The sequence below is a fragment of the Pongo pygmaeus genome, chromosome 20 (assembly GCF_028885625.2).
Source record: "Pongo pygmaeus isolate AG05252 chromosome 20, NHGRI_mPonPyg2-v2.0_pri, whole genome shotgun sequence".
NCBI classification, from domain to species: Eukaryota; Metazoa; Chordata; class Mammalia; order Primates; family Hominidae; genus Pongo; species Pongo pygmaeus.
Window position 1 is genome coordinate 7,884,976 of NC_072393.2, and position 27,362 is coordinate 7,912,337.

Below are 27,362 nucleotides of genomic sequence, written 5' to 3' on the forward strand. Positions count from 1 at the left end.
CGGAGTGCAGTAGTGCCATCTCGGCTCACTGCAAGCTCTGCCTCCTGGGTTCACGCCATTCTCCTGCCTCAGCCTCCCGAGTAGCTGGCACTACGGGCGCCCGCCACCACGCCCGCCTAATTTTTTTCTATTTTTGTAGAGACGGCGTTTCGCTGTGTTAGCCAGTGGTCTTGATCTCCTGACCTCGTGATCTGCCCGCCTCAGCCTCCCAAAGAGCTGGGAGTACAGGCGTGAGCCACCGCACCCGGCCTCCAAGGTTTTTCAGATGGAGAACAGATCAAGGTCCAACTCCACAGATTTGCTCATCTAAGATCCAGCTCAGGCCTCCCCAAGTGGGGCGGCCAGGGTGGAGGTGGGGAGGCAGAGAAGCTGGGCCCCCCAGGACTTCGGAGCTGCTTGTCCCCCACTCCCCACCTGGAGGGCAGACCACAGTGCCGGGCAGGGACAGACAGGCGGGCATCCCCACTCTACTCAACTTCTGTTGGTTCAGCCCAGTTCCTGCCCATGGCCAGACCTTGAAGGGAGAAGCCCTCCCCTCCTCCGTCCTCTCCTCCCCCAACTCCACTCCCAGTACCTGAAAACTCCAGTCACCTGTGCCTTGGCTGGGCTTGGGGGGTTAGAGGAAGCCCTTCCGCACTTTCTTTTTTTTGGAGACAGGGTCCTGCTTGGTGGCCCAGGCTGGACTGCAGTGGCATGATCTTAGCTCGCTGCAGCCCCTCAACTTCCCAGGTTCGGGTGATCCTTCCACCTCGGCCTCCAGAGTAGCTGGGACTACAGGCACACACCACCACACCTGGCTAATTTTTAAAATTTTGTTTTTGTAGGTTTTAAAACTTTGTAGAGATGTGGTCCCACTATATTGCTCAGGCTGGTTTCAAACTCCTGGGCCCAAGGTATCCTCCTGCCTCGGCCTCCCAAAGTGTTGGGATTACAGGCGTGAGTCACAGAGCCCGGCCTCCACATTTTCTCGACAGGGTCCCTAAGACCTGGTTCCCAAAAAGGTGGCCATAGAATGACTTTGGGAGTTCAGGGTCCCCAGCTCTCTCAGTTTCCCCAGCTCTGTCAGTTTCCCCAGCTCTCTCAGTTTCCCCAGCTCTCTCAGTTTCCCCAGCTGCCAGGATCCAGCCAGACTGCAAAGTTGCAAAGTTCTAAGACCCCTGCATCTCCCGCCAGCCCCAAGCCCACCAGGGCAAAGCAGCCTAGGACCACTCTCTTCCCCCAACCCTGCTGATCGCGCGGAGCCAGGAGTAGGGTCGACCTGGGCGCGCCTGCGGCGAGGCGGGGCCGAGTCGTCCGGGGGCGGGGCGGGGCGGCTCCGGGTCTCCTGTCCCCGCCTGCCCTGACTCACCCTCGCGGCGCGCCCGGGAACTCCGCGGGAGCCGCGGCAGCTCCGCTCCCAGAGACCCAGGAGTTGGGCCCAGCGTCCCTCCCGGAACGGTGAGTAGGTGGCTCTTTGCCTCTGGACACCCCACGAGGTGGCGGGGTGGGGGTCGGGCTGGGAGTCCCCGGGTCTGGACAAGGGGCAGAGCCGCTCCAGGTGCGCTGGCCCCGTGGCCGGGGCAGGCCGTCCCGACACACCAGGAGCTGGGGTGGGGGTGCCGGCCGGTGCAAAGGGAAACCTGGCCCACGAGGTGCCCGTCCTGGGAGCCAGGCAGACCCGGCCAAGTCTCGGAGTGAAGATAAACAGGCTGAAGATAAACTTGACTTTGGGGGTCTCAACCACTTTCCCCTCCCCTTGGCATCTGGGAAGACACTGACAACTCATCCCCGGGAGACTCTCAGAGCCCCAGAACCTACCACTTGGGGTGGGTTCAACCAAGCCTGACCTCTGGTGCTCTTGAACTTATACATGTCCCAGATCTTCAAGTCTGTTGGCAGAGGCGGCTTGGAAAACCACTCCGTTGGGAATCCACAGGCCTGGGGCCTGACCCAGGACGGGCTACAAAGATGCCACCCTCCCCCACCCTAGACCCTCAGTTTCTCACTTGCATAAATGTTTGAGGCTCAGCCGGACACCATGGCTTACGTCTATAATCCCAGCACTTTGGGAGGCTGAGGCAGGCAGGTCACGTGAGGTCAGGTGTTTGAGACCAGCCTGGCTAACACGGTGAAACCCCATCTCTACTAAAAATACAAAAATTAGCTGGGCATGGTGGTGTGCGCCTGTAGTCCCAGCTACTGGGGAGGCTGAGGCTTGAGTATTGCTCGGACCCAAGAGGTGGAGGTTGCAGTGAGTTGAGACTGGGCCACTGCACTCCAGCCTGGGCGACAGAGCGAGACTCCACCTCAAAAAAAAAAAAAAAAAAAAAAAAAAAAGATTGAGGCCAGGCACAGTGGCTCACGCCTGTAATCCCAGCACGTTGGGAGGCTGAGGTGGGAGGATTGCTTGGACTCCAAGACCAGCCTGGGCAACATAGCAAGACTCCATCTCTACAAAAAATACAAAAGTTGGCTGGGCATGGTAGCACACACCTGTGGTCCCAGGTACTGGAGAGGGAGGCAGGAGGATCACTTGAGCCCAGGAGTTCGAGGCTACAATGAGCTATGATCGTGCCACTGAACTCCAGCCTGGGTGACAGAGTAAGACTCTATCTCTCTCTCCCTCTTTTTTTTTTTTTTTTCCAGATAGTCTTGCTCTGTTGCCAGGCCAGAGCGCAGTGGCACAATCTTGGCTCACGGCAACCTCCACCTCCCAGGTTCAAGTGATTCTCCTGCCTCAGCCTCCTGAGTAGCTGGGACAACGAGCATGCGGCACCATGCCCAGCTAATCTTTGTATTTTTAGAGATGGGGTTTCATCATGTTGGCCAGGATGGTTTTGATCTCTTGACCTCGTGATCCACCTACCTCAGTGCTGGGATTACAGGCGTGATCCACTGTGTCCGTCAGGACTCTATGTCTAAAAAAAAAAAAAAAAAAAGGTTGGGCCTTGTGTTCTACAAAACCCCTCTGAGGGCTGAAAACTGCTGGATGTTTCTTGCTTCTTCCCTGCCTCTTAGCATGGGCTGTGGGTGTGGAGGGTCTCACTCTCCCACCCTTCCCCCAGCAGGAACTCACCACCACATTTTCTGGAGGCAAGTGGCTTGAGGAGGACCTGGGAGGGAGGAGGGGTGAGGCAGGGGTGGATGGAGCCAGGGCTAGTGGGAGTCACATGGTCTCAGGCTGGAAGGCCTTCCAGCCTGGCCTGCCACAATGCAACACCGCTCTTAGGTGCTTTTGGCAAAGATGCTGTGTTTTTTTGTTGTTGTTTGTTTTTTGAGATAGAGTCTTGCTCTGTCGCCCAGGCTGGAGTGCAGTGGCGCAATCACGGCTCACTGCAACTTCCACCTCCTGGGTTCAAGAGATTCTCCTGCTTCAGCCGGGCGCAGTGGCTCACGCCTGTAATCCCAGCTCTTTGGGAGGCCGAGGCAGGCAGATCACGAGATCAGGAGATTGAGACCATCCTGGCTAATACGGTGAAACCCCGTCTCTACTAAAAATACAAAAAATTAGCCGGGCGAGGTGGCGGGCGCCTGTAGTCCCAGCTACTCGGGAGGCTAAGGCAGGAGAATGGCGTGAACCCGGGAGGCGGAGCTTGCAGTGAGCCGAGATCGCACCACTGCACTCCAGCCTGGGTGACAGAGTGAGACTCCGTCTCAAAAAAAACAAAAAACAAAAAACAGAGATTCTCCTGCTTTAGCTTCCCCATTAGCTGGGATTATAGGTGCCTATCACCACGTCCGGCTAATTTTGTATTTTTAGTAGACATAGGGTTTTACCATGTTGGCTAGCCTGGTCTCAAACTCCTGACCTCAAATGATCTGCCTACCTTGGCATCCCAAAGTGTTGGGATTACAGGCGTGAGCCACCGTGCCTGGCAAGATGCTGCATTTTAATTAGAGGCTGTCTCCCAAGAGGGAACAGAGCAGTTGCAATCCTACAGGCAGGACCTGGAGGTTGGATGGGTCAGGCTTCGAATGCCACTTGGAACTGTAGAAGCTTGAGCAAGTTATTTCTCTCCCCTGAGTCTGGAAAGCAAAGTCTCCGACATCCACGCTGCCTGAGTTGGGATAAAATGAGGCATTCAGTGTCTGGGGGAGGAAGCTGAGTGTATATGTCCCATTGTTGTATTTTCCCTGGCTCTGCCCCAATTCTTTGAGCCCCTGTTCCTGCACCTTCCCACCCGCCCTGCTCAGACAAAGTGGGGGCCTGTTTTATGTCTGTGGAAATTTAATGGCAGGTTTGTGAGGATCAAGTTTGAGTCATGGAGACAGATAATGATAGCCCCTGTGGCTGCCCCCTGGTCCCCTGAGTGTTTCTGCCTTCTTGTCTGTGATTGTGCACCTGGGATGGCTATTGGTGGAGCTTACACAGGGTGGCAAGGACAGGAAGTTGGTCCCTGCTCGGGGGTGTGTGTGTGTGTGTGTGTGTGTGTGTATGTGTGTGTGTGTGTGTTGTGTGATTTCTTCTGCAGCCCCCAGAGTCAGGAGTTTTTGTTTTGTTTTGTTTTTTTGAGACGGAATCTCGCTGTGTCGCCCAGGCTGGAGTGCAGCGGTGAGATCTTGGCTCACTAAAGCTTCTGTCTCCCGAGTGTAAGCAATTCTCCTGCATCACTCTCCCGAGTAGCCAGGATTACAGGCATCCACCACCATGCCTGGCTAACTTTTTATATTTTTAGTAGAAACGGGGTTTCACCATGTTGGCCAGGCTGGTCTGGAACTCCTGACCTCAAATTATCTGCCAACCTTGTCCTCCCAAAGTGCTGGGATTACAGGCGAGAGCCACCGCGCCCGGCCCCAGTCAGTAGTGTTTTGCTTGCTGTGTTTGAGATAGGGTCTTGCCCAGGCTGGTTCACGGCTCACTGCAGCCTCTAACTCCTGGGTTCAAGCAATCCTCCCACCTCAGTCTTCCAAGTAGCTGGGACTACAGGCATGCACCACCACACCTGGCAAGATTTTAGATTTTTTTTTTTTTGAGACGGAATCGCGCTCTGTCACCCAGTCTGGAGTACAGTTGCGCAATCTCGGCTTACTGCAAGCTCTGCCTCCCAGGTTCACGCCATTCTCCTGCCTCAGCCTCCCAAGTAGCTGAGACTACAGGCGCCGGCCACTACGCCCTGCTAATTTTTTGTATTTTTAGTAGAGACGGGGTTTCACTGCATTAGCCAGGATGGTCTCGATCTCCTGACCTTGTGATCTGCCCACCTCGGCCTCCCAAAGTGCTGGGATTTCAGGGGTGAGCCACCATGCCCAGCCCAAATTTTTAGATTTTTTTTTAAGAAATGGGGTCTCACTATGTTGTCCTGGCTGCTCAAACTCCTGGGCTCAAGCAATCCTCCTGCCTCAGCCTCCCAAAGTGCTGGAATTACAGGCGTGAGCCACTGCACCCAGCCTAGGGTCAGCGTTCTTAGGTAAAGCAACTGAGCGGTGTCCCTGCAGGATCCTTCGAGGACTCAATGGATGGCCAGAACCAAAACAGGATGTGAGGCTCCCTGGTGCTGGGTCCCTCTGAAGCTCAGTGTGTGGACTTTATACCCTCATGCATAAATATGCCAGACCCAAAATGACCCCAAGCGTCCATTTTGGTGGGTGCAATGTACATATTCATCCCCTGGGGACAGTTGAGCTGTCCTGGTATGTTTCTACCAGATTAGATACTGGTGACCCAGGCAGACTGGGATATTTGTAGTTGGGTTTCTTTTCTCTTTTCTTCTCTTTTTTTGAGACAGGGTCTTGCTCTGTCGCCCATGCTGGAATGCAGTGGTGCAATCTTGGCTGACTGCAACCTCCGCCTCCCGGGTTCAAGGGGTTTTCGTGCCTCAGCCTCCCGAGTAACCGGGACTACAGGCACCCTCCACCATGACTGGCTATTTTGTATTTTTATTTTTATTTTGGTTTAGTTTTGAGACAGAGTCTCGCACTGTTGCCTGGGCTAGAGTGCAGTGGCGCAATTTCAGCTCACTGCAACCTCTGCCTCCCAGGTTCAAGCGATTCTCCTACCTCAACCTCCCTAGTAGCTGGGATTATAGGCACCCGCCACCATGCCCAGCTAATTTTTTGTATTTTTAGTAGAGACAGGGTTTCACCACGTTGGCCAGGCTGGTCTCGAACTCCTGACCTTGTGATTCGCCTGCCTCAGCCTCCCAAAGTGCTGGGATTACAGGTGTGAGCCACCGTACCCGGCCAATTTTTGTATTTTTAATAGAGACGGAGTTTTACCATGTTGGCCAGGCTGGTCTCGAACTCCTAACCTCAAGTGATCCGTTCACCTCGGCCTCCCAAAGTATACTTGGCTTTTTGCTTAGGGCAGGGAGTATAAATGAGCATGAGGGCCGGGCCATGGTGCGAGGGACCCTGTGCTCTGGGCACCCCCTTGCATGGATCTGGGTCTGGGTGAGTCACCGTCTGAGTCAGGGAACCCATGACATTTTTGTTTTGTTTTGTTTTGTTTTCGAGACAGAGTCTCGCTCCGTCTCCCAGGCTAGATTGCAGTGGCACGATCTCAGCTCACCACAACCTCCGCCTCCCGGGTTCAAGCGATTCTCCTTCCTAGCTGGGACTACAGGTTCATGCCACCATGCCTGGCTAATTTTTGTATTTTTAGTAGAGACGGGGTTTCACCATGCTGGCCAGGCTGGTTTCGAACTCCTGATCTTGTGATCCGCCTGCCTCGGCCTCCCAAAGTGCTGGGATTACAGACATGAGCCACTGCGCCTGGCCCAACCTATGACATTTTACACTTGCATGGTGAGTCCCCGGGTGGGCAGGCTGTACCCACCCCCTTGCCTGCCTATCTGATTCCCCAGACTGAAGTGGGGGCCTCTGAAGGGAGAAAAGGATGTGGTCTTTCGGGACTGCTTCGCCTTTAGCTTGGTGGGTGGAGCCTGTATCCTACCTTGTTTTTACCCAGGAGTCACCCCAAAATATGGGGGGGACACAAACTGAAAAGGGAGGCTCAGACGTGTCAGAACCGTTGGCTGAGTTGTGGGTCAGGGGACCAGGGTTTCCCTAGATTCTTCCTGGGGAGATGGATGGGGAGCCAGAGAGAGCTCCCTGATGGGCAGATGCCCTCCTTCCTGGCCCAACCCCTGTCCCCAGTTACAGATTATCTTTGTCTTTTGTTTTGTTTGTTTGAGATGGAGTCTCACTGTGTCACCCAGGCTGGAGTGCAGTGGCACAGTCTCGGTTCACTCCCACCTCTGCCTCCCTGGATCAAGACCCTCCCACCTCAGCCTCCAGAATAGCTAGGATTACAGGTGTGCATCACCACACCTGGTTAACTTTTTGTGTATTTTTAGTAGACTCTGGGTTTCACCATGTTGGCCACACTGGTCTTGAACTCCTAACCTCAAGTGATCCACCCCCCTCAGCTTCCCATAGTGCTGGGATTACAGGCGTGAGCCACCGCACCCAGCTCCAGTTACAGATTATCTATCTGGACAAGGACAGGAGGCTCCCAGGACTGGGGGAGCTTGGATGTTGGCAGAAGTGGGCTGGTCTAAGGTTCCCCACTTTCCTTGTTCCACCTCCAGCCTCTGGGGAAGTGGGTACCTGCCTGGGAGAGTGACATCTCATCTCATGCCCCACGCCCCAGTGTGATTTGTGGCTGGCCTGTCTGTATCTGCAATAATGATACCTTGGTCTAAAAGGAGACCCTGGGAACAGAGTGGGCCGGCCAGCAGCCTGACAGTACAGCCCTGGCCTGGTCGTAGATGTCACCTCACAACTTTTCATTTGCAAGTCCTCCCTCCTCCTCAGACATCCGGACACCCCATTGCCGGCTCTCAGAGCCCAGGTCTCTGGTTTCTGCCTGTGATTCTGGGCTGTAGCCCCTTTAGAAACTCAGGTGTCCTGGTCACCTCCTATCCCCAGGGCTGACTAGCCTTCAGCTTGGCAGTCCCTGCCCCTGAGGCCCTGGTAACCAGAGCCAGGCTCCAGCCGGCTTTTCCAGTTAGAGGTTGGAGGTGGTGCCCAGAGTGCCCCTGGAGGGGGTGGAGGGACCTACACCCCGGAAGTCCTGAGCCTTGGAACACTTTCAGGCCTGGTAGCGGTGAGAGCCGGGGCTGGCCCAGACGCTGAGTGTCTGCGGTCAGGGAGCATCGAGGCAGATGTTTTCAGGCCTTGGTGTCAGGGGTGGGAGAGGGATGCCTGGTTTTGGGGAGGGGGCCACCCGAGGAGGCTGGAGGGCGGCGGCCCTGTGGACTATCCCTCCTGTGCTCTTCGAGGTCAGACAAGTCAGATCAGGTGCAGGGGTGCCCAGAGGGGAACAGTGGCCGCTTGGTTCTGGGCAAGTGGTGACGTCTGCATGGAGGGTGACTAAGGCCAGGCTGAGAAGGCTAAGAGGGAAGTGGGGGCACACACTTCGGAGGTTTGGACAAGTTTGGGCAGGGAGGGCCATGGGTAGATGAGGAGCACGGGCCTGGCTGTGTCCGGCTCCTCGGAGGACCCCCTGCAGAGCCTCCCATCCTGAGGGTCTCTCTCTACACCCCCCGTCTCGTCCCGTCCCACAGGCAGCATGATCCCAGTGGCCGAGTTCAAGCAGTTCACGGAACAGCAGCCTGCGTTCAAGGTCCTCAAACCCTGGTGGGACGTGCTGGCCGAGTACCTCACCGTGGCCATGCTCATGATCGGGGTCTTTGGCTGCACCCTCCAGGTGAGGCCCTCCCCTGGGAAGGGGGCGTGACCAGAGGGGCGGGGCAGGTGTCTGGGGAAGTCGGGAAGCCTTCTCATCACCCAAGAAAGAGAGGAAACTGAAGACAGAGCCCCACTCAAAGGCCAATCCAGACCCCTTATCTTCCATACCTCCATAGCCAGGAGCACCGGAGTCCCCACATTGCTATGCCATTCCATATCTTTTTTTTTCTTTTTTGAGACGGAGTCTCACTCTGTCACCCAGGCTAGAGTACAGTGGCATGAACTCAGCTCCCTGCAACATCCGCCTCCCGGGTACAAGCGGTTCTCCTGCCTCAACCTCCTGAGTAGCTGGGATTACAGGCGCCCACCACCACGCCTGGCTAATTTTGGTAGTTTTTTAGTAGAGATGGGGTTTCATCATGTTAGCCAGGCTGGTCTCGAACTCCTGACCTCAAGTGACCTGCCTGCCTGGGCCTCCCAAAGTGTTGGGATTACAGGCGTGAGGCACCTGACCCTTTCTTTTCTTTTTTTTTTTCTAAAAAGAGACAGGGGCCGGGCATGGTGGCTCACACCTGTAATCCCAGCACTTTGGGAGACCAAGGTGGGAGGATCACTTAAGGCCAGAAGTTTGAGACCAGCCTGGCCAACACGGTGAAAACCCGTCCTTACTAAAGATACAAATATTAGCCAGGCATGGTGGTGGACACCTGTAATCCCAGCTACTCAGAAGGTTGAGGCAGGAAAATTGCTTGAACCTGGGAGGTGGAGGTTGCAGTGAGCCGAGATCATGCCACTGCACTCCAGCCAGGGCGACAGAATGAGACTCCATCTTAAAAAAATAAAATAAAATAATTGAAAAACATGGTCTCATTCTGTCATCCAGGTTGGAGTGCAGTGGCATGATCATAGCTCACTGCAGCCTTGAACTCCTGGGCTCAAGCGATCTTCCTGCCTCAACCTCCAGAGTAGCTGAGATTACAAGCACATACCACCATGTCCGGCTAATTTTTTAATTTCTTGTTGACACAGGGGTCTTGCTATGTTGCCCAGGCTGGTCTCGGACTCCTGGCCTCAAGTCATCCTCCCACCTCGGCCTCCCAAAGTGCTGGGATTACAGGTGTGAGCCACCGTGCCCAGCCCCATATTTTCATAATGCTCAATTTTATCCCTGGAATCTGGAAAGGACTGCAGTTTCTATGTGAGTTTGTTACTTCTGCTGTAACAAAGTAGCAGGGATTGAGTGGCTTAAATACCAGAAATGTTTCCTCTTCTGAGTCTGGTTCTGGAGGCCAGAAGTCTGAGATCAATGCGTCAGTTGTCAGTGAGGGAGAATCTTCCGAGCCCCTCTGTCCTAGATTTTTGCAGCTCCAAGTGTTTCTTGGCTTGTAGATGACATTCTCCCAGTATTTATCTTTTTTTTTTTTTTTTTTTTTTTAGACAGAGTCTCCCTCTGTCACCCAGGCTGGCATGCAGTGGCGCGATCTCGGCTCACTGCAACCTCTGCCTTCCGGGTTCAAACAATTCTCCTGGCTTAGCCTCCCAAGTAGCTGGGATTACAGGTGTGTGCCACCATGCCCGGCTAATTTTTTTTGTATTTTTAGTAGCGACGTGGTTTCAGTATGTTGGCCAGGCTGGTCTTGAACTCCTGACCTCGTGATCAGGATCAGTCTGCCTCTGTCTCCCAAAGTGCTGGGATTACAGGCGTGAGCCACTGCGCCTGGCCGAGACAGTTTTTTTTTTTTTAAGCAAGCTCTGTCACCTAGGCTGGAGTGCAGTGGCGCAATCATAGCTCACTGTAACCTTGTACTCCTGGCCTTAAGCAATCCTCCTCTACCACCCCCGCTTGGCCCCCCCTCCCACTGCCTCCCAAATCACTGGGATTACAAGCCTGAGCCACCGCACCCAGCCTCTCCCTGTATCCTCACGTCATCTTCTCTCTTTGTGTCTGTCTCTGCGTCTATGTTTCTCCTTTCTCTAAGGCGCAGTCATACTGGGCCCACCCTACTGGCTTTGTCTTAACTTGACTATCTCTGCAAAGACCCTATGACCAAACAGGAGCCATCTGACGCAGCTCAAATAATACCACATTCTAAGGATTTGGAGTTGGGACTTCAACATCTTTTGTGGGGACACGATTCAACCCAGCTCCTTTTCTCAAAGACCAGTGCTTTGTCGATTGCGGTGGCTCATTCCTGTAATCCCAGCACTTTGGGAGGCTGAGGCAGGGGATCACTTGAGGCCAGGAGTTCGAGAGCAGCCTGGCCAACATGGTGAAACCCCATCTCTACTAAAAATACAAAAATTAGCTAGGCGTGGTAGTGCGTGCTTGTAGCCCCGGCTACTCAGCAGGCTGAGGCAGGAGAATTGCTTGAACCAGGAGGGGAAGGTTGCAAGGAGCCAAGATTGCACCACTGCACGCAGCCTGACAGAGTGAGACTCTTGTCTCAAAAAAAAAGAAAGAAAAAAGAAAAAAAAGCAGTGCTTAGAGGTTTAGCAAAACTCTTCCGAAATCACAGCTAGCTGGCGACAGTCAGAGATGGGGGGTGCAGGGGTCTCCCACCTTCAGCCTGTTTTTTCCCCATCCCCCTCATTTTCTCTCTTTTTTAAATTAATTTATTTTTGAGACAGAGGCTCACTCTGTCACCCAGGCTGGAGTACAATGGCACAACCTCGGCTCACTGCAACCTCCGTCTTCCGGGTTCAAGCGATTCTCCTGCCTCAGCCTCCCGAGTAGCTGGGATTACAGGTGCCCACCACCATGCCCGGCTAATTTTGTATTTTTAGTAGAGACAGGGTTTCACCACGTTGGCCAGGCTGGTCTCGAACTCCTGACCTCAAGTGATCCACTCGCCTTGGCCTCCCAAAGTGCTAGGATTACAGCCCTCATTCTCTTTTGCTCCTCAGGTGACACAGGACAAGATCATCTGTCTACCCAATCATGAGCTCCAGGAGAACTTATCAGAGGCCCCGTGCCAGCAATTGCTGCCTCGGGGGATCCCTGAGCAGATTGGGGCCCTGCAGGAGGTTAAAGGCCTTAAGAACAATTTGGACCTGCAGCAATACAGCTTTATTAACCAGCTGTGCTACGAGACGGCCCTGCACTGGTATGCCAAGTACTTCCCCTACCTCGTGGTCATTCACACGCTCATCTTCATGGTCTGCACCAGTTTCTGGTTCAAGTTCCCTGGCACCAGCTCCAAGATTGAACACTTCATCTCCATCCTGGGCAAGTGTTTCGACTCTCCATGGACCACCAGGGCCCTATCCGAGGTCTCCGGGGAGAACCAGAAGGGCCCAGCAGCCACCGGACGGGCCGCGGCCGCCATAGTGGCCACGGCAGGGGCCGGGCTGGGGAAGGCAGGGGAGGGTGAGAAGGAGAAAGTGCTGGCGGAACCGGAGAAGGTGGTGACCGAGCCTCCAGTTGTCACCCTGCTGGACAAAAAGGAGGGTGAGCAAGCCAAAGCCCTGTTTGAGAAGGTGAAGAAGTTCCGCGTGCACGTGGAAGAGGGCGATATCCTGTATACCATGTACATCCGACAGACGGTGCTGAAAGTGTGTAAGTTCCTGGCCATCCTGGTCTACAACCTGGTCTATGTGGAGAAGATCAGTTTCCTGGTGGCCTGTAGGGTGGAGACGTCAGAGGTCACGGGCTACGCCAGCTTCTGCTGCAACCACACCAAGGCCCACCTCTTCTCCAAGCTGGCCTTCTGTTACATCTCCTTTGTGTGCATCTACGGACTTACCTGCATCTACACGCTCTACTGGCTCTTCCACCGGCCCCTCAAGGAGTACTCCTTCCGTTCCGTGCGGGAGGAGACTGGCATGGGGGACATTCCTGACGTCAAGAACGACTTCGCCTTCATGCTACACCTCATCGATCAGTATGACTCCCTCTACTCCAAGCGCTTTGCCGTCTTCCTGTCCGAGGTCAGCGAAAGCCGTCTAAAGCAGCTCAATCTCAACCATGAGTGGACGCCCGAGAAGCTTCGACAGAAGCTGCAGCGCAATGCCACGGGCCGGCTGGAGCTGGCCCTCTGCATGCTTCCGGGTCTGCCCGACACCGTCTTTGAGCTCAGTGAGGTGGAGTCACTCCGGCTGGAGGCCATCTGCGATATCACCTTCCCCCCGGGGCTGTCGCAGCTGGTGCACTTGCAGGAGCTCAGCTTGCTCCACTCGCCCGCCAGGCTACCCTTCTCCTTGCAGGTCTTCCTGCGGGACCACCTGAAGGTGATGCGCGTCAAATGCGAGGAGCTCCGTGAGGTGCCGCTTTGGGTGTTTGGGCTGCGGGGCTTGGAAGAGCTGCACCTGGAGGGGCTTTTCCCCCAGGAGCTAGCTCGGGCGGCCACCCTGGAGAGCCTCCGGGAGCTGAAGCAGCTCAAGGTGTTGTCCCTCCGGAGCAACGCCGGGAAGGTGCCAGCCAGTGTGACCGACGTTGCCGGCCACCTGCAGAGGCTTAGCCTGCACAACGATGGGGCCCGTCTGGTTGCCCTGAACAGCCTCAAGAAGCTGGTGGCATTGCGGGAGCTGGAGCTGGTGGCCTGCGGGCTGGAGCGCATCCCCCACGCAGTGTTCAGCCTAGGTGCACTGCAGGAACTTGACCTCAAGGACAACCACCTGCGCTCCATCGAGGAAATCCTCAGCTTCCAGCACTGCCGGAAGCTGGTCACGCTCAGGCTATGGCACAACCAGATAGCCTACGTCCCTGAGCACGTGCGGAAGCTCAGGAGCCTGGAGCAGCTCTACCTGAGCTACAACAAGCTGGAGACCCTGCCCTCCCAGCTCGGCCTGTGCTCAGGCCTCCGTCTGCTGGATGTGTCCCACAACGGGCTACACTCCCTGCCACCCGAGGTGGGCCTCCTGCAGAACCTACAGCACCTGGCCCTCTCCTACAATGCCCTGGAGGCCCTGCCCGAAGAGCTCTTCTTCTGCCGCAAGCTGCGGACGTTGCTTCTGGGCGACAACCAGCTAAGCCAGCTCTCGCCCCACGTGGGTGCCCTCAGGGCCCTCAGCCGCCTGGAGCTCAAAGGCAACCACTTAGAGGCGCTGCCAGAAGAACTTGGCAACTGTGGGGGGCTCAAGAAGGCGGGGCTCCTGGTGGAAGACACCCTTTACCAGGGTCTGCCGGCAGAAGTGCGGGACAAGATGGAGGAGGAATGAAGCTGGGGTGGGGCCGTTTTAGGTAGAGCCTTAAAAATACTTCTGCCCTGGAATCTCAACCATTATCTTCCAAGACAGGAAGCCAAGTGGGTCCAGGCCAGGAGATGGGGGTGGGGTGGGGGGGCAGCTGTGTCATCTTTCTGGGGCCCAGGAGGATCTGGGCTGGTTTGTCTGGGGAGACAGACAGGATGTTGTGGAGTTGGGGTGGAACCTGGTATGGAAGGATTAACTCAGTCATAGCATTCTCCCACCAAAACCACACCTGTGTCTCTGGCAGGCTGGCTGGCCTTGCTCCCATCCCTAGAACTGCTGCCTCTCCCTGGATATTCCAGCTCAATTAGTGCCACATATGGGGGAAAGGACACATCCCAGTGGGATTTCCAACACTCCCCCTCCCCACGAAACAGACAAAGCAACTTACTTCAGGGGTTCTCTCCCAAGGAGAGGACACAGACATAGTTGTTTGCTGTGTTATATGTTAGCTCAGAACAACGGTTCTCATTTGACTAAGCATCAAAATCACCTAGGGAGTCGGTACAAAACAAAATATCCCAGTCCCCACCCCTGAAAGACTGACTCAGGAGGTTTGGTTGGGGGCCAGGAGTCTGTTCCTAAATATTCCAGGTAGTTCTGGTGCAGGTAAGTGGTCCTGAGACGGTATGTTGGGAAATGCTGATGTAAAGGTATCAGGGCCGGGCGCTGTGGCTCATGACTATAATCCCAGCTGTTTGAGAGGCCAATGCAGGAGGATGGTTGAGCTCAGGAGTTCGAGATCAGCCTGGGTAACATAGCGAGACCCCACCTCTGCCAAAAAAAAAAGGGTATCCAAATATCTGGATTCTCATCCCTTTTGAGGTCCTAGACCCTTTGAGAAACTGATGAAGCCAGGCACCTCCTTCCTCAGGAAAATGCTGGTGTACAAATACACACAAAGCTCTTCGGGCAGCTGATAGATTTCCCCCAGAGAGCTATTCAAGGACTTACTAAGGTGGGCGAACTCCAGGGTTAGGACACCTGCTATAGAGGTGACATTTTTCCAAGGACAGGCAGGGACTTTGGTCTTGACTGTTCCCTGGGTGCTTAATAAATAATACTAATTATGCAAATTCTAGTTTTGATCTCTTACGTGCACTCCTGTCGTTGTCTAACACCGTTTATTAGGGCCAGACATAGGGGCTCATGCTTGTAATCCCAGCGCTTTGGGAGGCTCAGGTGGGAGGATCGCTTGAGCTCAAGAGTTTGAGACCAAACTGGGCAACATAGTGAGATCTCCTCTCTACAAAAACATACAAAAAAAAGTTGGCCAGGTGTGCTGATGTGTGCCTGAGGTCCCAGCTACTAGGGAAGCAGAGGCAGGATTGCTTGAGCCCAGGACCCAGGAGGTTGAGGCTGCAGTGAGCTGTGATCGCACCGCTCCACTCCAGCCTGAGCAACAAACAAGACCCTGTTTCTTTTTTTTTTTTTTTTTTTTTGAGACGGAGTCTGGCTCTGTCACTCAGGCTGGAGTGCAGTGGCGCAATCCTGGCTCACTGCAACCTCCACCTCCTGGGTTCAAGCAATTCTCTGCCTCAGCCTCCCAAGTAGCTGGAATTACAGGCGCCTGCCTCTCCTGACGTCGTGATCCATCCGCCTCGGCCTCCCAAAGTGCTGGGATTACAGGCGTGAGCCACCATGCCCGTAACCTTTTATTTCATGTGACCAAGTAACACCCGTGTGCCAGAATCAAGGATGAGTCTCATGTTCTCAGAGCAGGGGCACAGAAAGCTGCCTGGAAGACGGAAAGGTAAAGACCTCAGCTATAACTCTACACTTGTGTGTGTTCCACCCACAAGTCGTCACCAGAGGAGTTCCGACAAGCCTGTAACACTCATCCCAAAGTGTTCCCTCGTTGGACCAGAAGCTGGCAGGGCACCTGGCAGAGCCTGCCTGGCCCTGGCCACCTCCTAGGTGTCCGCAAAATCAGAACCTCCTTCTCGCATCTAAGAGCAGAGGGAAGCCACTCTTGGGGGGGATCCCTGGGTTCCAGATGGGACATTTCCCCGCACCCGTCGGACCACTTAAAGGAGTGGTTTAGGCTGCCGGGGGCCCAGGCACGGGCACCTAACCCCAGGGCCCCTCCTCAGATAGGAATTCCGCACGTCCAGGCGCTGGGCTCACGTTCCGGGTGCGAGAGAGACGAGGGGGGCGTCTTGAGGTTCCATGTGGGTCTGGCCAACAACTCTGGCCTTCACCTTGGCCCCGTCGCCGAGGGCAGGGGTCACACCGCTGGGTTCCCATGGCCGTCCCCTCCCGCCTGGCTTCGGCCAACTCTGAGCCTGCTGGGGCTGGCAAGAAGGGAAAGGGCTCTCGGCGGAGCCTAATTACGGTGAGGAGGCGGCACCCCACTGCTAGCAGGAGGCTAGGAGGCAATTCAGCACAAGAGAAATCCTAATAAAGCACCGTCAGTGAGGAAGGCATTCCGAAAGGACGCCCGAGCCGACCGTGAAAAGCGAGGAGGCTGACGCTGCACCGCCGTGGAAACCACGGAACGACTGCCGCTTTGGGAACCAGGTTCCAGGAAAGCGCATGCGCAAAAGCCACGCGCGAGAACACGATTTCCTCTCGCTAAGCATGCGCGCCGCTTTCCCCGCCCACCGTCCTCAGAAGAATGGTGTTTCCTCGCAGCGCCTCTCTCAGGAGCGATTGGGAATTGGCGCATGCGCACTACGGCGGTGGTGGCGACGAAGGCGGGGGTTGCACGTTGCCTGCCTCGAGCTCTAGGTGGCGTCATCCTTCGGGCTGAGCCGAAGGACGCAAGCGCGGAGGTTCGCACGCGGAGAAGGGCGGGTGCGCGCCGCGGGCATGCGCCGTGCGGGGCGAGACGGCGGCTCGACGGGGTCATCCGGGCGCAGGCGCAGTGCGGTGTTTGTCTGCCGGACTGACGGGCGGCCGGGCGGTGCGCGGCGGCGGTGGCGGCGGGGAAGATGGCGGCGTCCTCCCTGGAGCAGAAGCTGTCCCGCCTGGAAGCAAAGCTGAAGCAGGAGAACCGGGAGGCCCGGCGGAGGATCGACCTCAACCTGGATATCAGCCCCCAGCGGCCCAGGCCCAGTAAGCACGGCGGCGTGGGGGAGGGGGCGGGCGGGCGGGGCGGGGCGCGCGCCGCGGGAGGCCCCGCCCCCGCCACAAGGCCCCGCCCCCGCTTCCGGGGCGCTCGCGCTCCTCTCCGCCCCCCCCGCTGCGGGCTCGCGGGGCGAGGGTCACGGTGACCCGGGGGGCGTGGGGCCGGCGAGCTCCGGGGGGTTCGCACCCTCGGGGCCTGGGAGCCCAGTTCCCGGACCCAGGCGAGGCCCCCAGCTGATGACCCGCCCCCATCGCCGTGATCCTCTGGGTCGGGCTTCCCCGACTCCACGCGACCGTGACCACATCCAGGTCGCCCCGAAAACACAGACACGTCCCTTTTGACCTGATGCTACCACTCTCGTCACCTCAGGGACTGTCTGGCGCCCCCCTCCCCCGGCCTGGGGGCTTGTCAGCCCCGTGCAGCGACGATCTACGCACACGCGCACGCCTGGCTCGGGGACACCTGAGGTTACTTGACCACATAGAGCCCCTCCCCATCTCTTCTGACCAGAGGATTCTCCCTCTCGCTCTCCCTGTGACCGTGTCTGGGGTGGGGGGACGGGAGAGAGTCCCTTCTCCCTCTCCTGGCGACAGTGACCATGGCATTGGGCTCAGCAGACCCCCTCCCACATACACCAGGCCCCCTCAAACCCCTGTGACCAGTTTCACTGCCACCATCTTGGTGAGTGTGTGGTGTCTGACCTCCAGAAATGCACATCGACCCCCAGCCAGCCCGGTGACTTTGTCACCTGTGTTCAAGTGCTGGCTCCTCTTCCCTTCACACCCACACCCACCTGACCTGGGGACACCTGAGGCCAATGTGACTCTAGGCCTGCCCCCCACCCCCCAGCATACATCCACCTGCTTTCTGATCAGTCCCACCATCTTGGTACCTACCTCCCTGACACCTTGTCATCCTAGATCAGTACCTCTCGCTCCACACACACCTGGCCTGGGAACACTGACCGTATCTAGTCTCCTGGCTTTTTCCCCAAGAGCCTGGTCTCTAAATCCTCTGGGCTGGAGGAAATCAGATTTTAAACCCTGTGAACACCACCCCCGACCCGTGATCCTTTTTGTGTCTTTCTTGACCCAGTAAAATGCTCTCATGTCTCCTCTGATGTGACCTTTGTAGTTTATTTAGTTCTGTCTATGGAGTCATTATGACAGGCGAGAAAGGTACCCCCTGTATCTGGGCACCCCACCCATTCCCTGGTCACCCGGCCTGACCTTCACAGCCTGACACCCTCCTGTCCCTCCCTCTCCTGACCTGAGTCAGCGTGGGTTCCTCCTTGGGGAGTCTCTTGGGGATCCAGAGAAATCATGGAGGTGGGGATTCTGGCGCAGGACACTGCCTGGGACAAGAAGCCCAGCCAAGACACAGGTCCCTGCTAGCCCCTGGGGACTGCCCTCCCTGGCCCCTGAGTGGATGAGACAGGGTTGGGTCCAGGGTCCCGGGTGCCTTCAGGGGTGGCAGTTCCCATGCAGAGCTAGGAGGCCGGTGGCAGGCAGACCCCCGAGGAGTCCCCTCCAGGCGTCTGTGTCTGTGTCAGCTCCATCCCATCCTCCCCTCCCTCCCCATCTCTGTCGGTTCCTAGCCATCTCTGCAGTTCGGTGCCTCCCCCTCCTCCTCGTTTATGATTTGATTTCTTTTCTTTTGGACGAATCGGTCGTTTCTGTTGTGATTTATCGTGGTGTTGTTTTTTTTCTTCCTTTTCCCCATCCAGTTATTGTGATCACTCTAAGCCCTGCTCCTGCCCCGTCCCAACGAGCAGGTACCAGCCTTTTTATCATCGCTGCTTGGACATCTGCACCATTGACCTAACCGCTGCCCCGGCCGCAGAATGGCATCCCCCAGCCCCCATGCTCTGTGTGTGTCCCCATGTCCCTTCCCCTCACTCTCACTTTCTCTCTCACTCCACTCAAGCAGCGGTCAGCCCAGCCCAGTCTCTTCTTTGTCCTCCCTCCTCCTCTCGCTCCCTTCTTCCCGGCTCCACTTTGGACTCCCTGGAGGAGGAGGTGGGCTCCTCACTGAATGGCCTTCGGTGGGGGGGTGCACGCCTGTGTGTGTGTAACTGAGAGAACGAGAAAGTTGGGCCTGGTGGGTGACCTGTGCCTATGGATCCCTCTCAACAACTAGGTGAACACATAGCACCCCCCGGGTTCCATACCAGCCATGGGCGCCAGGGACACAGCAGTGAATAGAACAGACGGAGCCCCTCTCCTCTGTAGCGGGGGCTGCAGTAGGGGGGCCCACTGGACAAGGAGCACATTCCCACCAGAGAGAACATTCTAGCTGGGTGAGCGGCGCTGCAGGAGGCCAGCCTGGGGGAACCTCTGGAGACGGTGGGAATTGAACAAAGCCTCTGGGAGGCCAGGCATGGTGGCTCATACCTGTAATCCCAACACTCGGGGAGGCTGAGGCAGGAGGATCACCTGAGCCCGGGAGGTTGAGGCTACAGGGAGCCATGATCGCACCACTGCACCCCAGCCTGGGTGACAGTGAGATCCTGTCTCAAAAATTTAAAAACCGGGCCAGGCGCAATGGCTCATGCCTATAATTTTAGTACTTTGGGAGGCCAAGGAGGGCGGATCACTTGAGGTCAGGAGTTCCAGACCAGCCTGGCTAACATGGTGAAACCCTGTCTGCATTAAAAATACAAGAGATTAGGCCAGGCGCAGTGGCTTACGCCTGTAATCCCAGCACTTTGGGAGACCGAGGCGGGTGGATCACCTGAGGTCGGGAGTTCGAGACCAGCCTGACCAACATAGAGAAACTCCGTCTCCGCTAAAAATACAAAATTAGCCGGGCATGGTGGCACATGCCTGTAATCCCAGCTATTCGGGAGGCTGAGGCAGGAGAACCACTTGAACCTGGGAGGCGGAGGTTGCAGTGAGCTGAGATCGCACCATTGCACTTCAGCCTGGGCAACAAGAGCAAAACTCCATCTCAAAAAAAAAATAAATAAAAGATTAGGTGGAGGTTGCAGTGAGCTGAGATCGCGCCACTGCATTTCAGCCTGGGCAACAGAGCAAGACTCCATCTCAAAAAAAAAAAAAAAAAAGACAATTTAAAAAGCGTCTTGAAGGAGGTGGGGGGAGAGAAGACAGGGCTGCCAGGGCTCTGAGCGCAGCGCCAGCCTGTGTTGGGCATGCAGGCTGTGCCCCACGCCTGTGTTGGGAGAGAGAGTAGATGGGGTGCCTGGCCCTGTGAGTGGTTGTGAGTATGTGTGTCCGAGGGCAAGGGGAACTCTGTCCCGGCTGCATGGGTGTTGGGTCCACGGCATGCCCCGGGTGTGTGTTGTGCGTGTGTGCACTTGCACGGCGTGTTCGCGCATGTTGACATGGCAGCCTGCACACCTGTGGCTCCTGTCGGCAGACACGTGCCCTCCAGCCTCTCACTCTCTCTCATCCATTCTCTTTCTCATCCTCACCCTCTTGCTCTCACTCCACCCTCCTGAGCTGCCATGTGGCCGTCACCGCCTATGCGGCCTCTGTTCTCTGGGCCTTTGTGTACCTCCTTCCCCCAGTGCCTACCTGAGCCCTCCCTCCCATCCCCCCATGCTGCAGTCTGTGGTCCACCAGCCTCCTCCCCAGGCTCCGGGGCCACCCTCGGAAGGCCTGGTGGGCTCTGTTGGGGGTGGGGGGCCCACAGGACTCCTCGAGGGCTGTGGTCCTCACCCCCGGAGTGCAGGGTGCGAGCGGGACTCGGATACTGCCGGAGGGCGGGAACCAGGCAGTGTCTCAAGAGATGCCAGGTGCACAGGGGTTGGGGGCTGGGTGGGGGGGGAGCACAGGCCCTCGGGAGCCAGAAGGGGATTGGGGCTGTGGCTCGGGCCATGGACAGAGCAGAGGCGCAGGGACCTGAAGAAGCAGAGGGAGAAGCCTGGCCAACATAGCGAGACCCCATCTCTACTAAAAAGACAAAAATTAGTTGGGTGTGGTGGCGTGTACCTATAATCGCAGCTACTCAGGAGGCTGAGGCAGGAGAATCACTTGAACCTGGGAGGGGGATGTTGCAGTGAGTTGAGATCACGCCACTGCACTCCAGCCTGGGCGACAGAGTGAGACCCTATCTCAAAAAAAAAAAAAAAAAACAAAAACACCAGTGGGAAGTGGGAGGTGACATGGTGCTGCAGAGGTGGCAGTGGCCAGGACAGCGGGAGGGGCACGGGAGGTGAGGCCTCTAGGCCAGTCATGAGCGCTGGGTCTGGCTGTGTCCCAAGGTCCCCAGAGCCCTTCCCCTGCTCCTGCCTGGTCCTGCAGGAGGGGAGCTAGGGCACAGCTCCTGCAGGGGCTGGCAGGACCAGGTAGGGGCAGTGCTGGGCCTCCTGCATCGGGACTGAGGCCAGCGTCTTCCTGCGCCTCCTACTGGCTGAGATCAGGGTCCCAGGCACACAGGGGAGGGACGAGGTTTAGCTACCAGCATGGAACAGGTTTGTCTGTTCATGTTAGTCCCTGGGCACCAGTCACCAGGAGCCTGCAGAACTGTGGGGAGAAAAGGTGGACGAGGCGGGAGGAAGAGAGGGAGAGAGGGGTTTGTCCGCTGAGGGCTTTGGGAGAGCAGCAGGCCCCAGCTCCTGTGGGAGGGGCACCTTGGTAGGTGTGTGTAGCCATTGTCAGCGCCTCTAGGATGTGAGGTGTCAGGATTGGCTCCTCTGGAGGCCACGTTACCATCCCGGCCTCTGTTCCTGCACCCCGTCACCAGCCTAGCCAGGGAGACCCTAGCTTCTCCGGGAAGCTGCCCTCCTGTCCCAGGCCCCTCTCTGGCCTGTCTCTGCAGCGCCTCCTCTGGGCACCTGGGCCCTAGTCTTGGCTCCTGTCTGTCTGTCTGTCTCCTGCCTTCCCACCCCTAATGCCGCCTGCCCGCCCCAGGGTGCCTGCTGCCTGCCCGCCACCTGCCCACCCGCTGTAGCATGCCCGAGCTGCCCGCATGCAGGCTGCTGGATGAGCCAACCCCCGCCTGGCCCAGCATTAGCCCCACCTGGTCCTGCCAGCCCCTGCAGGAGCTGTGCCCCCAAGCTCTCCTCCCAGAGGATGCAGGCCCCCTGAGGTCCTGTCCTGCCCCCACGGGCCCCAGCTCTGCAGGCCAGGCCGGGAGGCCCTCATGTCAGCCCACTGGCCCAAGGGGGGCCCTCCCTGACCCCGGACCAGAAGATGGGGCAAGGCAGCCTGAAGCCTGGGTCTCGTGCCCGCTGCCTCTCCAGCGTGGCCCTGCTCGCTCTTGTGTGGGAGCCAAGTTCAGTGCCACCAGCAGAGCCACAGCCTGGGCCAGCCCTGGCAGGCACTCCGCCCTCGCCTATCCATCCTGTGGGCGCTGCGGCCCTGGGCCTGCTTCCTGGGCAGAAGCGGGAGGAAGCGCACACACCTGTCAGGGAGGCCGCCTGGCCGAGGGACACCTCAGGTCCCCATCTCGTTTCTTCGTCAGCGTAGACTTGGGGCTCCCTCTCCCCTGCCAGCCTCCTCCATCTCTTTCCAGGTCAGGGGATGAGACGAGGGACCCTGAGGACAGTCTGGGGTGGGAGGGAGACCCCAGCTCCTCCAGCCCAGCAGGGCAGGGGCTGTGCCAGCCTAGCTCGGGAAGCCCAGGAGGGGAAGGTGAGGGTCCCGACCCCTCCCTGGAGTGCCAGATGTGGAGCTGAGACCAGCTGGGCGCTGACCCCCCCTCCCTGCCACTGGTTCTCACCCCCCCAGCCCTGCAGCTCCCGCTGGCCAACGATGGGGGCAGCCGCTCGCCATCCTCAGAGAGCTCCCCGCAGCACCCCACGCCCCCTGCCCGGCCCCGCCACATGCTGGGGCTCCCGTCAACCCTGTTCACACCCCGCAGCATGGAGAGGTGAGCCAGGGGCCGAGCAGGGTTGGGTGGGAAGCAGCATTGAGGGGCCACCGTGCCAGCCCTGGGAGGAGGGTGGTTAAACCGGTGGGAACCCCGGTATGGGGGGCTGGGGTGGCCAATCTAAGGTCAGGACCCACCTCCACTGGCACCTGCTCCATGTCCCCAGCATTGAGATTGACCAGAAGCTGCAGGAGATCATGAAGCAGACGGGCTACCTGACCATCGGGGGCCAGGTACCACCTTCACTGTGGCGGGGAGAGGGAGGAGGCCCAGCCAGGCTGGACCCATCCTGGGGGCGCCAGTGGGGGGCGGGGGGCGGTGGCAGAGGCCCCAGGGACTTTCCAACCCTCCCTCTCCTCCCAGCGCTACCAGGCAGAAATCAACGACCTGGAGAACTTGGGCGAGATGGGCAGCGGCACCTGCGGCCAGGTGTGGAAGATGCGCTTCCGGAAGACCGGCCACGTCATTGCTGTTAAGGTGAGCCTTGGTGGCTACCCCGGCTGCGCCCCACACCCCAGGCCGGTGCTAAGGCTCCCTCCTGTCCCTGTCTGTGCAGCAAATGCGGCGCTCGGGGAACAAGGAGGAGAACAAGCGCATCCTCATGGACCTGGACGTGGTGCTCAAGAGCCACGACTGCCCCTACATCGTGCAGTGCTTTGGGACGTTCATCACCAACGTGAGTCCCCGGCCGTACCAGGTGCCCCCTGCCCCGCACCCTGCAGGGTCTCCTCCTCCCTCACCCCTGCCCCTTCCTAGGGAGCAGATCCTCTGGGGGGGTGGGCCGGAAGACACAGCTCCCCCAGGTGCCCCCTCTCCCTGCAGACGGATGTCTTCATCGCCATGGAGCTCATGGGTACCTGCGCTGAAAAGCTGAAGAAGCGGATGCAGGGCCCCATCCCCGAGCGCATCCTGGGCAAGATGACAGTGGCGGTGAGTGACCAGGCGGGGCGTGCACTGGGCAAGATGACAGTGGCGGTGAGTGACCAGGCGGGGCGTGCACTGGGCAAGATGACAGTGGCAGTGAGTGGCCAGGCGGGGCGTGCACCGGGCAGGTGGCCTTGGGCCTGTGCCCCCATCACATGCACCCCGCTCTGCGTGCCTGCAGATTGTGAAGGCGCTGTACTACCTGAAGGAGAAGCACGGTGTCATCCACCGCGACGTCAAGCCCTCCAACATCCTGCTGGACGAGCGGGGCCAGATCAAGCTCTGTGACTTCGGCATCAGCGGCCGCCTGGTGGACTCCAAAGCCAAGACGCGGAGCGCTGGCTGCGCCGCCTACATGGCAGTGAGTGGGGGCCCTCCAGCGGGGGAGGGGGTGGGGGCTGGGAGGCCGGCCCCAGCCTTGGAGATACATCTTCCCCTCCTCCCCCTGCAGCCCGAGCGCATTGACCCCCCAGACCCCACCAAGCCGGACTATGACATCCGGGCTGACGTATGGAGCCTGGGCATCTCGTTGGTGAGTTGGGGCCCTGCCCCTCTCCTCCAGCCAGGAGTGAGGGCTTCTGGGGGACTCGGAGGGAGGAGAACACAAACCTGTCCCGGCCGGTCCAGCCCTGCCCGTCTCCCTCCCAGGTGGAGCTGGCAACGGGACAGTTTCCCTACAAGAACTGCAAGACGGACTTTGAGGTCCTCACCAAAGTCCTACAGGAAGAGCCCCCGCTTCTGCCCGGACACATGGGCTTCTCAGGGGACTTCCAGTCCTTCGTCAAAGACTGGTGAGAACCTCCCTCCACTTGGGAGGTCAGGGACAGCCCGCTGCTCTGGGCAGCTGGGGAGGCAACGGCAGGAGGGGAATGGCAGCCGTACCCTGGGATGGGCGGATGCGGCTGTGGGCGGGCTTGTGGCTGGCGGCTGCAGACAGGAGCTGGAGCTGGAGCTGGAGCTGGTGCCTGGGGAGCCACGAGCTGGGTTTGGACCTAGCCTGAGGGGACAGCCGGCCCCGTGGTGTTTGGCAGGGTGGCTATTGGAGATTGTGAGCATGCTTCTGCAACAAGCATAGCTCCAAGTTCAGGAGGGCCGTGTTTGATTCTCTCAGGGGAGCCCCACCCACCTTTCTGGGCGACCTCAGCCAGCTCTGGCCCCCCAAGCCAGGCCCTTGCCACCTGGCCCCAGGCCAGGAGGCTCCGGGACTGACAGTTGCTCCCAGCTGTCAGCCAGGGTCCTGAGGACATCCACAGCTCCTTCCCCCACATACATTTTGGGGACCCCTGGCTCCTTGGGGAGGGCCTGAGCACGGGGGTGGGGCCGGCATCCCCTCCTTCCTCGCTCTCACATCTGTCTTCCCTTCTCTTGCTCTAGCCTTACTAAAGATCACAGGAAGAGACCAAAGTATAATAAGCTACTTGTGAGTACCTGGGCCCTCCCAGTCCCTGTCCTGTCCCTGCGGAGGCGCGAGGCCAGGAGGGAAGACCCTCTCCTCCTAAGCCCCACCCCCTCGGGCCCACAGGAACACAGTTTCATCAAGCGCTACGAGACGCTGGAGGTGGACGTGGCGTCCTGGTTCAAGGATGTCATGGCGAAGACTGAGTCACCGCGGACTAGCGGCGTCCTGAGCCAGCCCCACCTGCCCTTCTTCAGGTAGCTGCTTGGCGGCGGCCAGCCCCACAGGGGGCCAGGGGCATGGCCACAGGCCCCCCTCCCCACTTGGCCACCCAGCTGCCTGCCAGGGGAGACCTGGGACCTGGACGGCCACCGAGGGCTGAGGACAGAGAGTGGGGGGTGCCCACCCACCCCCCGCCCCGGGCCTACCAAGCCCCCGCCCTTCCCACCCCGGGGTCAGCCGGCCGTGTGCGTCCCCCGACAGACACTGTGAACGGAAGACAGCAGGCCGCCAGCAGAGTCGCTGTTCATTCAGCTGCAGCCTCTGGGCCGGGGCGGCCCCCAGGGGCCAGGAGAGAGCCCTGGAGTCCCGCAGCCACCATGCACGCTCCCAGCGTGCTGTGCCCTTCGCCACTCCCACGCGCGCGTTCCTCTTCCGTCGCCCTCTGTCCCCCGCTCTACCTCTCTGTCCTTGTCTGGCTCTCCCGTCACCCTCCCTGCCTCCGTCTCTCTCCTGGCCTGAGCCTGGGCCCAGCCACCTCCTGACGGGTCCCCTGGGTCTGCATAGGTCTCCCATGGCGCAATGAGTCAGTGGCCCCCAGCCAGGTGGTGTGGGCATTGCCACTGCGGCCGGACGGGGCTGCGCGCTCTCTCTCTCTCTGTCTCTCTCTCTCTCTTTGATCTCAGGGGGTCCTTTTTGGAGTTTATTGTATTTTATTGTACTTGGTGGGGTGTTTGGGGTGGGGGCAGAGGAGAGCTTGTTCTCGTGGGGTTGTCGGTACCTTCAGAAACTTTTACCAAAGTCACGATTAGCTGCTTGTGGTGGGGCCCCAACCGCCCTCGGGCACTGGGGAGCTGGGCTGGGGCCGCTGCTCTGGGGTCTCCGGGGGCCACAGCTTGGGGTGAGTTGAAGACCTCAGGGGGTGCGGAGGGGTCTGCGGGGCCCTGGCCGCACAGGATGGCCTTCAGGGAAGGTGGGCTTGGGGCATGGCGCAGAGCAGGTGACCGGAGGGAATCGGGTGTCGGAGCGGGGCCAAGGGAGGGGTCCGGAGGGAGTCAGGGATCCAGGGCAGAGGGAGTGGATGTGGGGGTTTGAGGACGTGTGACAAGCTCCAGCAGGGATGGGGGCCAGGCCGAGGGTGGGAGTGCGAGGCGGTCACTCCCATCGTGCCTCTGGCCGTCCCTTCACTCACCCACACCTGGCCCAGCCCACGTTGAGGTCCAGGACTGGGAAGGACCGGGTGAGTGCACCGGGGGCCCAGGCTAGGTGCCTCCCGGAGCCTGCTGGGGTGGCCAGAGCAGGAGGGGGTGTGTTTCCTTTTTGTGGGTGTTGCATGCAAATCAAGTGGACAAGAGAAAATAACAAAACAAAAAACAAGAAAACCACAAAACCCCGTAAAATCACAAAGAAAAACCAACACCAAAGGCGCAGAAGCCAGCTGGCTGTGGCGGGGGCAGCGTAGGCGTAGCATCCCTCTCCTCTCACCTAGCCTGTTGACTCTTGTTATTACCATGATATTCACAAAACGCCGCATGTTAAAAAAGTCATAGACGTCATCTTCTCTCTGCCCCCAGGGAAGAAAGCCACCTTCTCTTGCCCCTTGGCCCCTTTGTCAGGGGCCAGGGGTCTGCTGGGTGGGGGTGCCAACAGGCCTGGCCCTTTCCTCCCCGTCCAGCCTTGGGGGCCTCTGCGATTGCCAGAAGGTTGCATGGCTGGTCCCAGGGCCAGCACAGGCCCGAGGCCGGGCTGCCTGGTTTTATTTTTATTTAACTTTTTCTGTTTTACGAGTGTGTGTCCGCTCACCCCCACCCCCTTCAGTGTTAAGTGGGGAGCCCTGGGAGAGTCTCTCCTGCCTCCCAGCCTCTCCCAAGACCTCCCCCCTCGTCACCAGCCATCCCTCTGGACCAGGCAGAGGGCGGACCGGGCGGGCAGGGGCCTGAGGGTGGCTTGGGCCAGCCCACCGGCCAATGGACCCCTCCTCAGGCCGCCAGTGTCGCCCTGCCCCTTTTTAAAACAAAATGCCCTCATTTGTAAACCCTTAGACGCTTGAGAATTAAACCCCTCCCTTTTCTTCCATCGAGTCTGTGGTGTGTCATGGGCCTGGCAGGGTGAGGTGGGAAG

At 58.4% G+C, this 27,362-nt stretch overlaps 2 protein-coding genes across 5 annotated transcripts; both read left to right on the forward strand.

The window, feature by feature from the left end:
- The first annotated feature begins 1,321 nt into the window (after nt 1–1,321).
- Nucleotides 1,322–14,873, forward strand: LRRC8E (leucine rich repeat containing 8 VRAC subunit E). Of its 3 annotated transcripts, XM_063658015.1 has the most exons (4): nt 1,347–1,437; nt 6,581–6,723; nt 8,487–8,629; nt 11,515–14,873. In XM_063658015.1, exons 3-4 carry the CDS (start codon nt 8,492–8,494, stop codon nt 13,765–13,767), a joined length of 2,391 nt encoding a protein of 796 aa, XP_063514085.1. In that variant the 5' UTR covers nt 1,347–1,437; nt 6,581–6,723; nt 8,487–8,491; the 3' UTR covers nt 13,768–14,873. The 3 variants fall into 3 exon arrangements, with proteins under 3 accessions (XP_054322013.1, XP_063514085.1, XP_063514086.1); XM_054466038.2 differs by lacking the exon at nt 6,581–6,723 and having other exon boundaries at nt 1,322–1,437; XM_063658016.1 differs by lacking the exons at nt 1,347–1,437; nt 6,581–6,723 and adding an exon at nt 9,640–9,808 and having other exon boundaries at nt 8,536–8,629.
- A 1,402-nt stretch (nt 14,874–16,275) lies between these two features.
- Nucleotides 16,276–27,317, forward strand: MAP2K7 (mitogen-activated protein kinase kinase 7). Of its 2 annotated transcripts, XM_054463268.2 has the most exons (12): nt 16,276–16,854; nt 18,594–18,641; nt 22,561–22,702; nt 22,869–22,935; nt 23,066–23,179; nt 23,259–23,378; nt 23,525–23,632; nt 23,808–23,987; nt 24,078–24,158; nt 24,275–24,417; nt 25,001–25,046; nt 25,149–27,317. In XM_054463268.2, the coding sequence occupies exons 1-12, from the start codon at nt 16,731–16,733 to the stop codon at nt 25,281–25,283; spliced, it is 1,308 nt and encodes a 435-aa protein (XP_054319243.1). In that variant the 5' UTR covers nt 16,276–16,730; the 3' UTR covers nt 25,284–27,317. The 2 variants fall into 2 exon arrangements, with proteins under 2 accessions (XP_054319243.1, XP_054319244.1); XM_054463269.2 differs by lacking the exon at nt 18,594–18,641.
- Nucleotides 27,318–27,362: the final 45 nt, after the last annotated feature.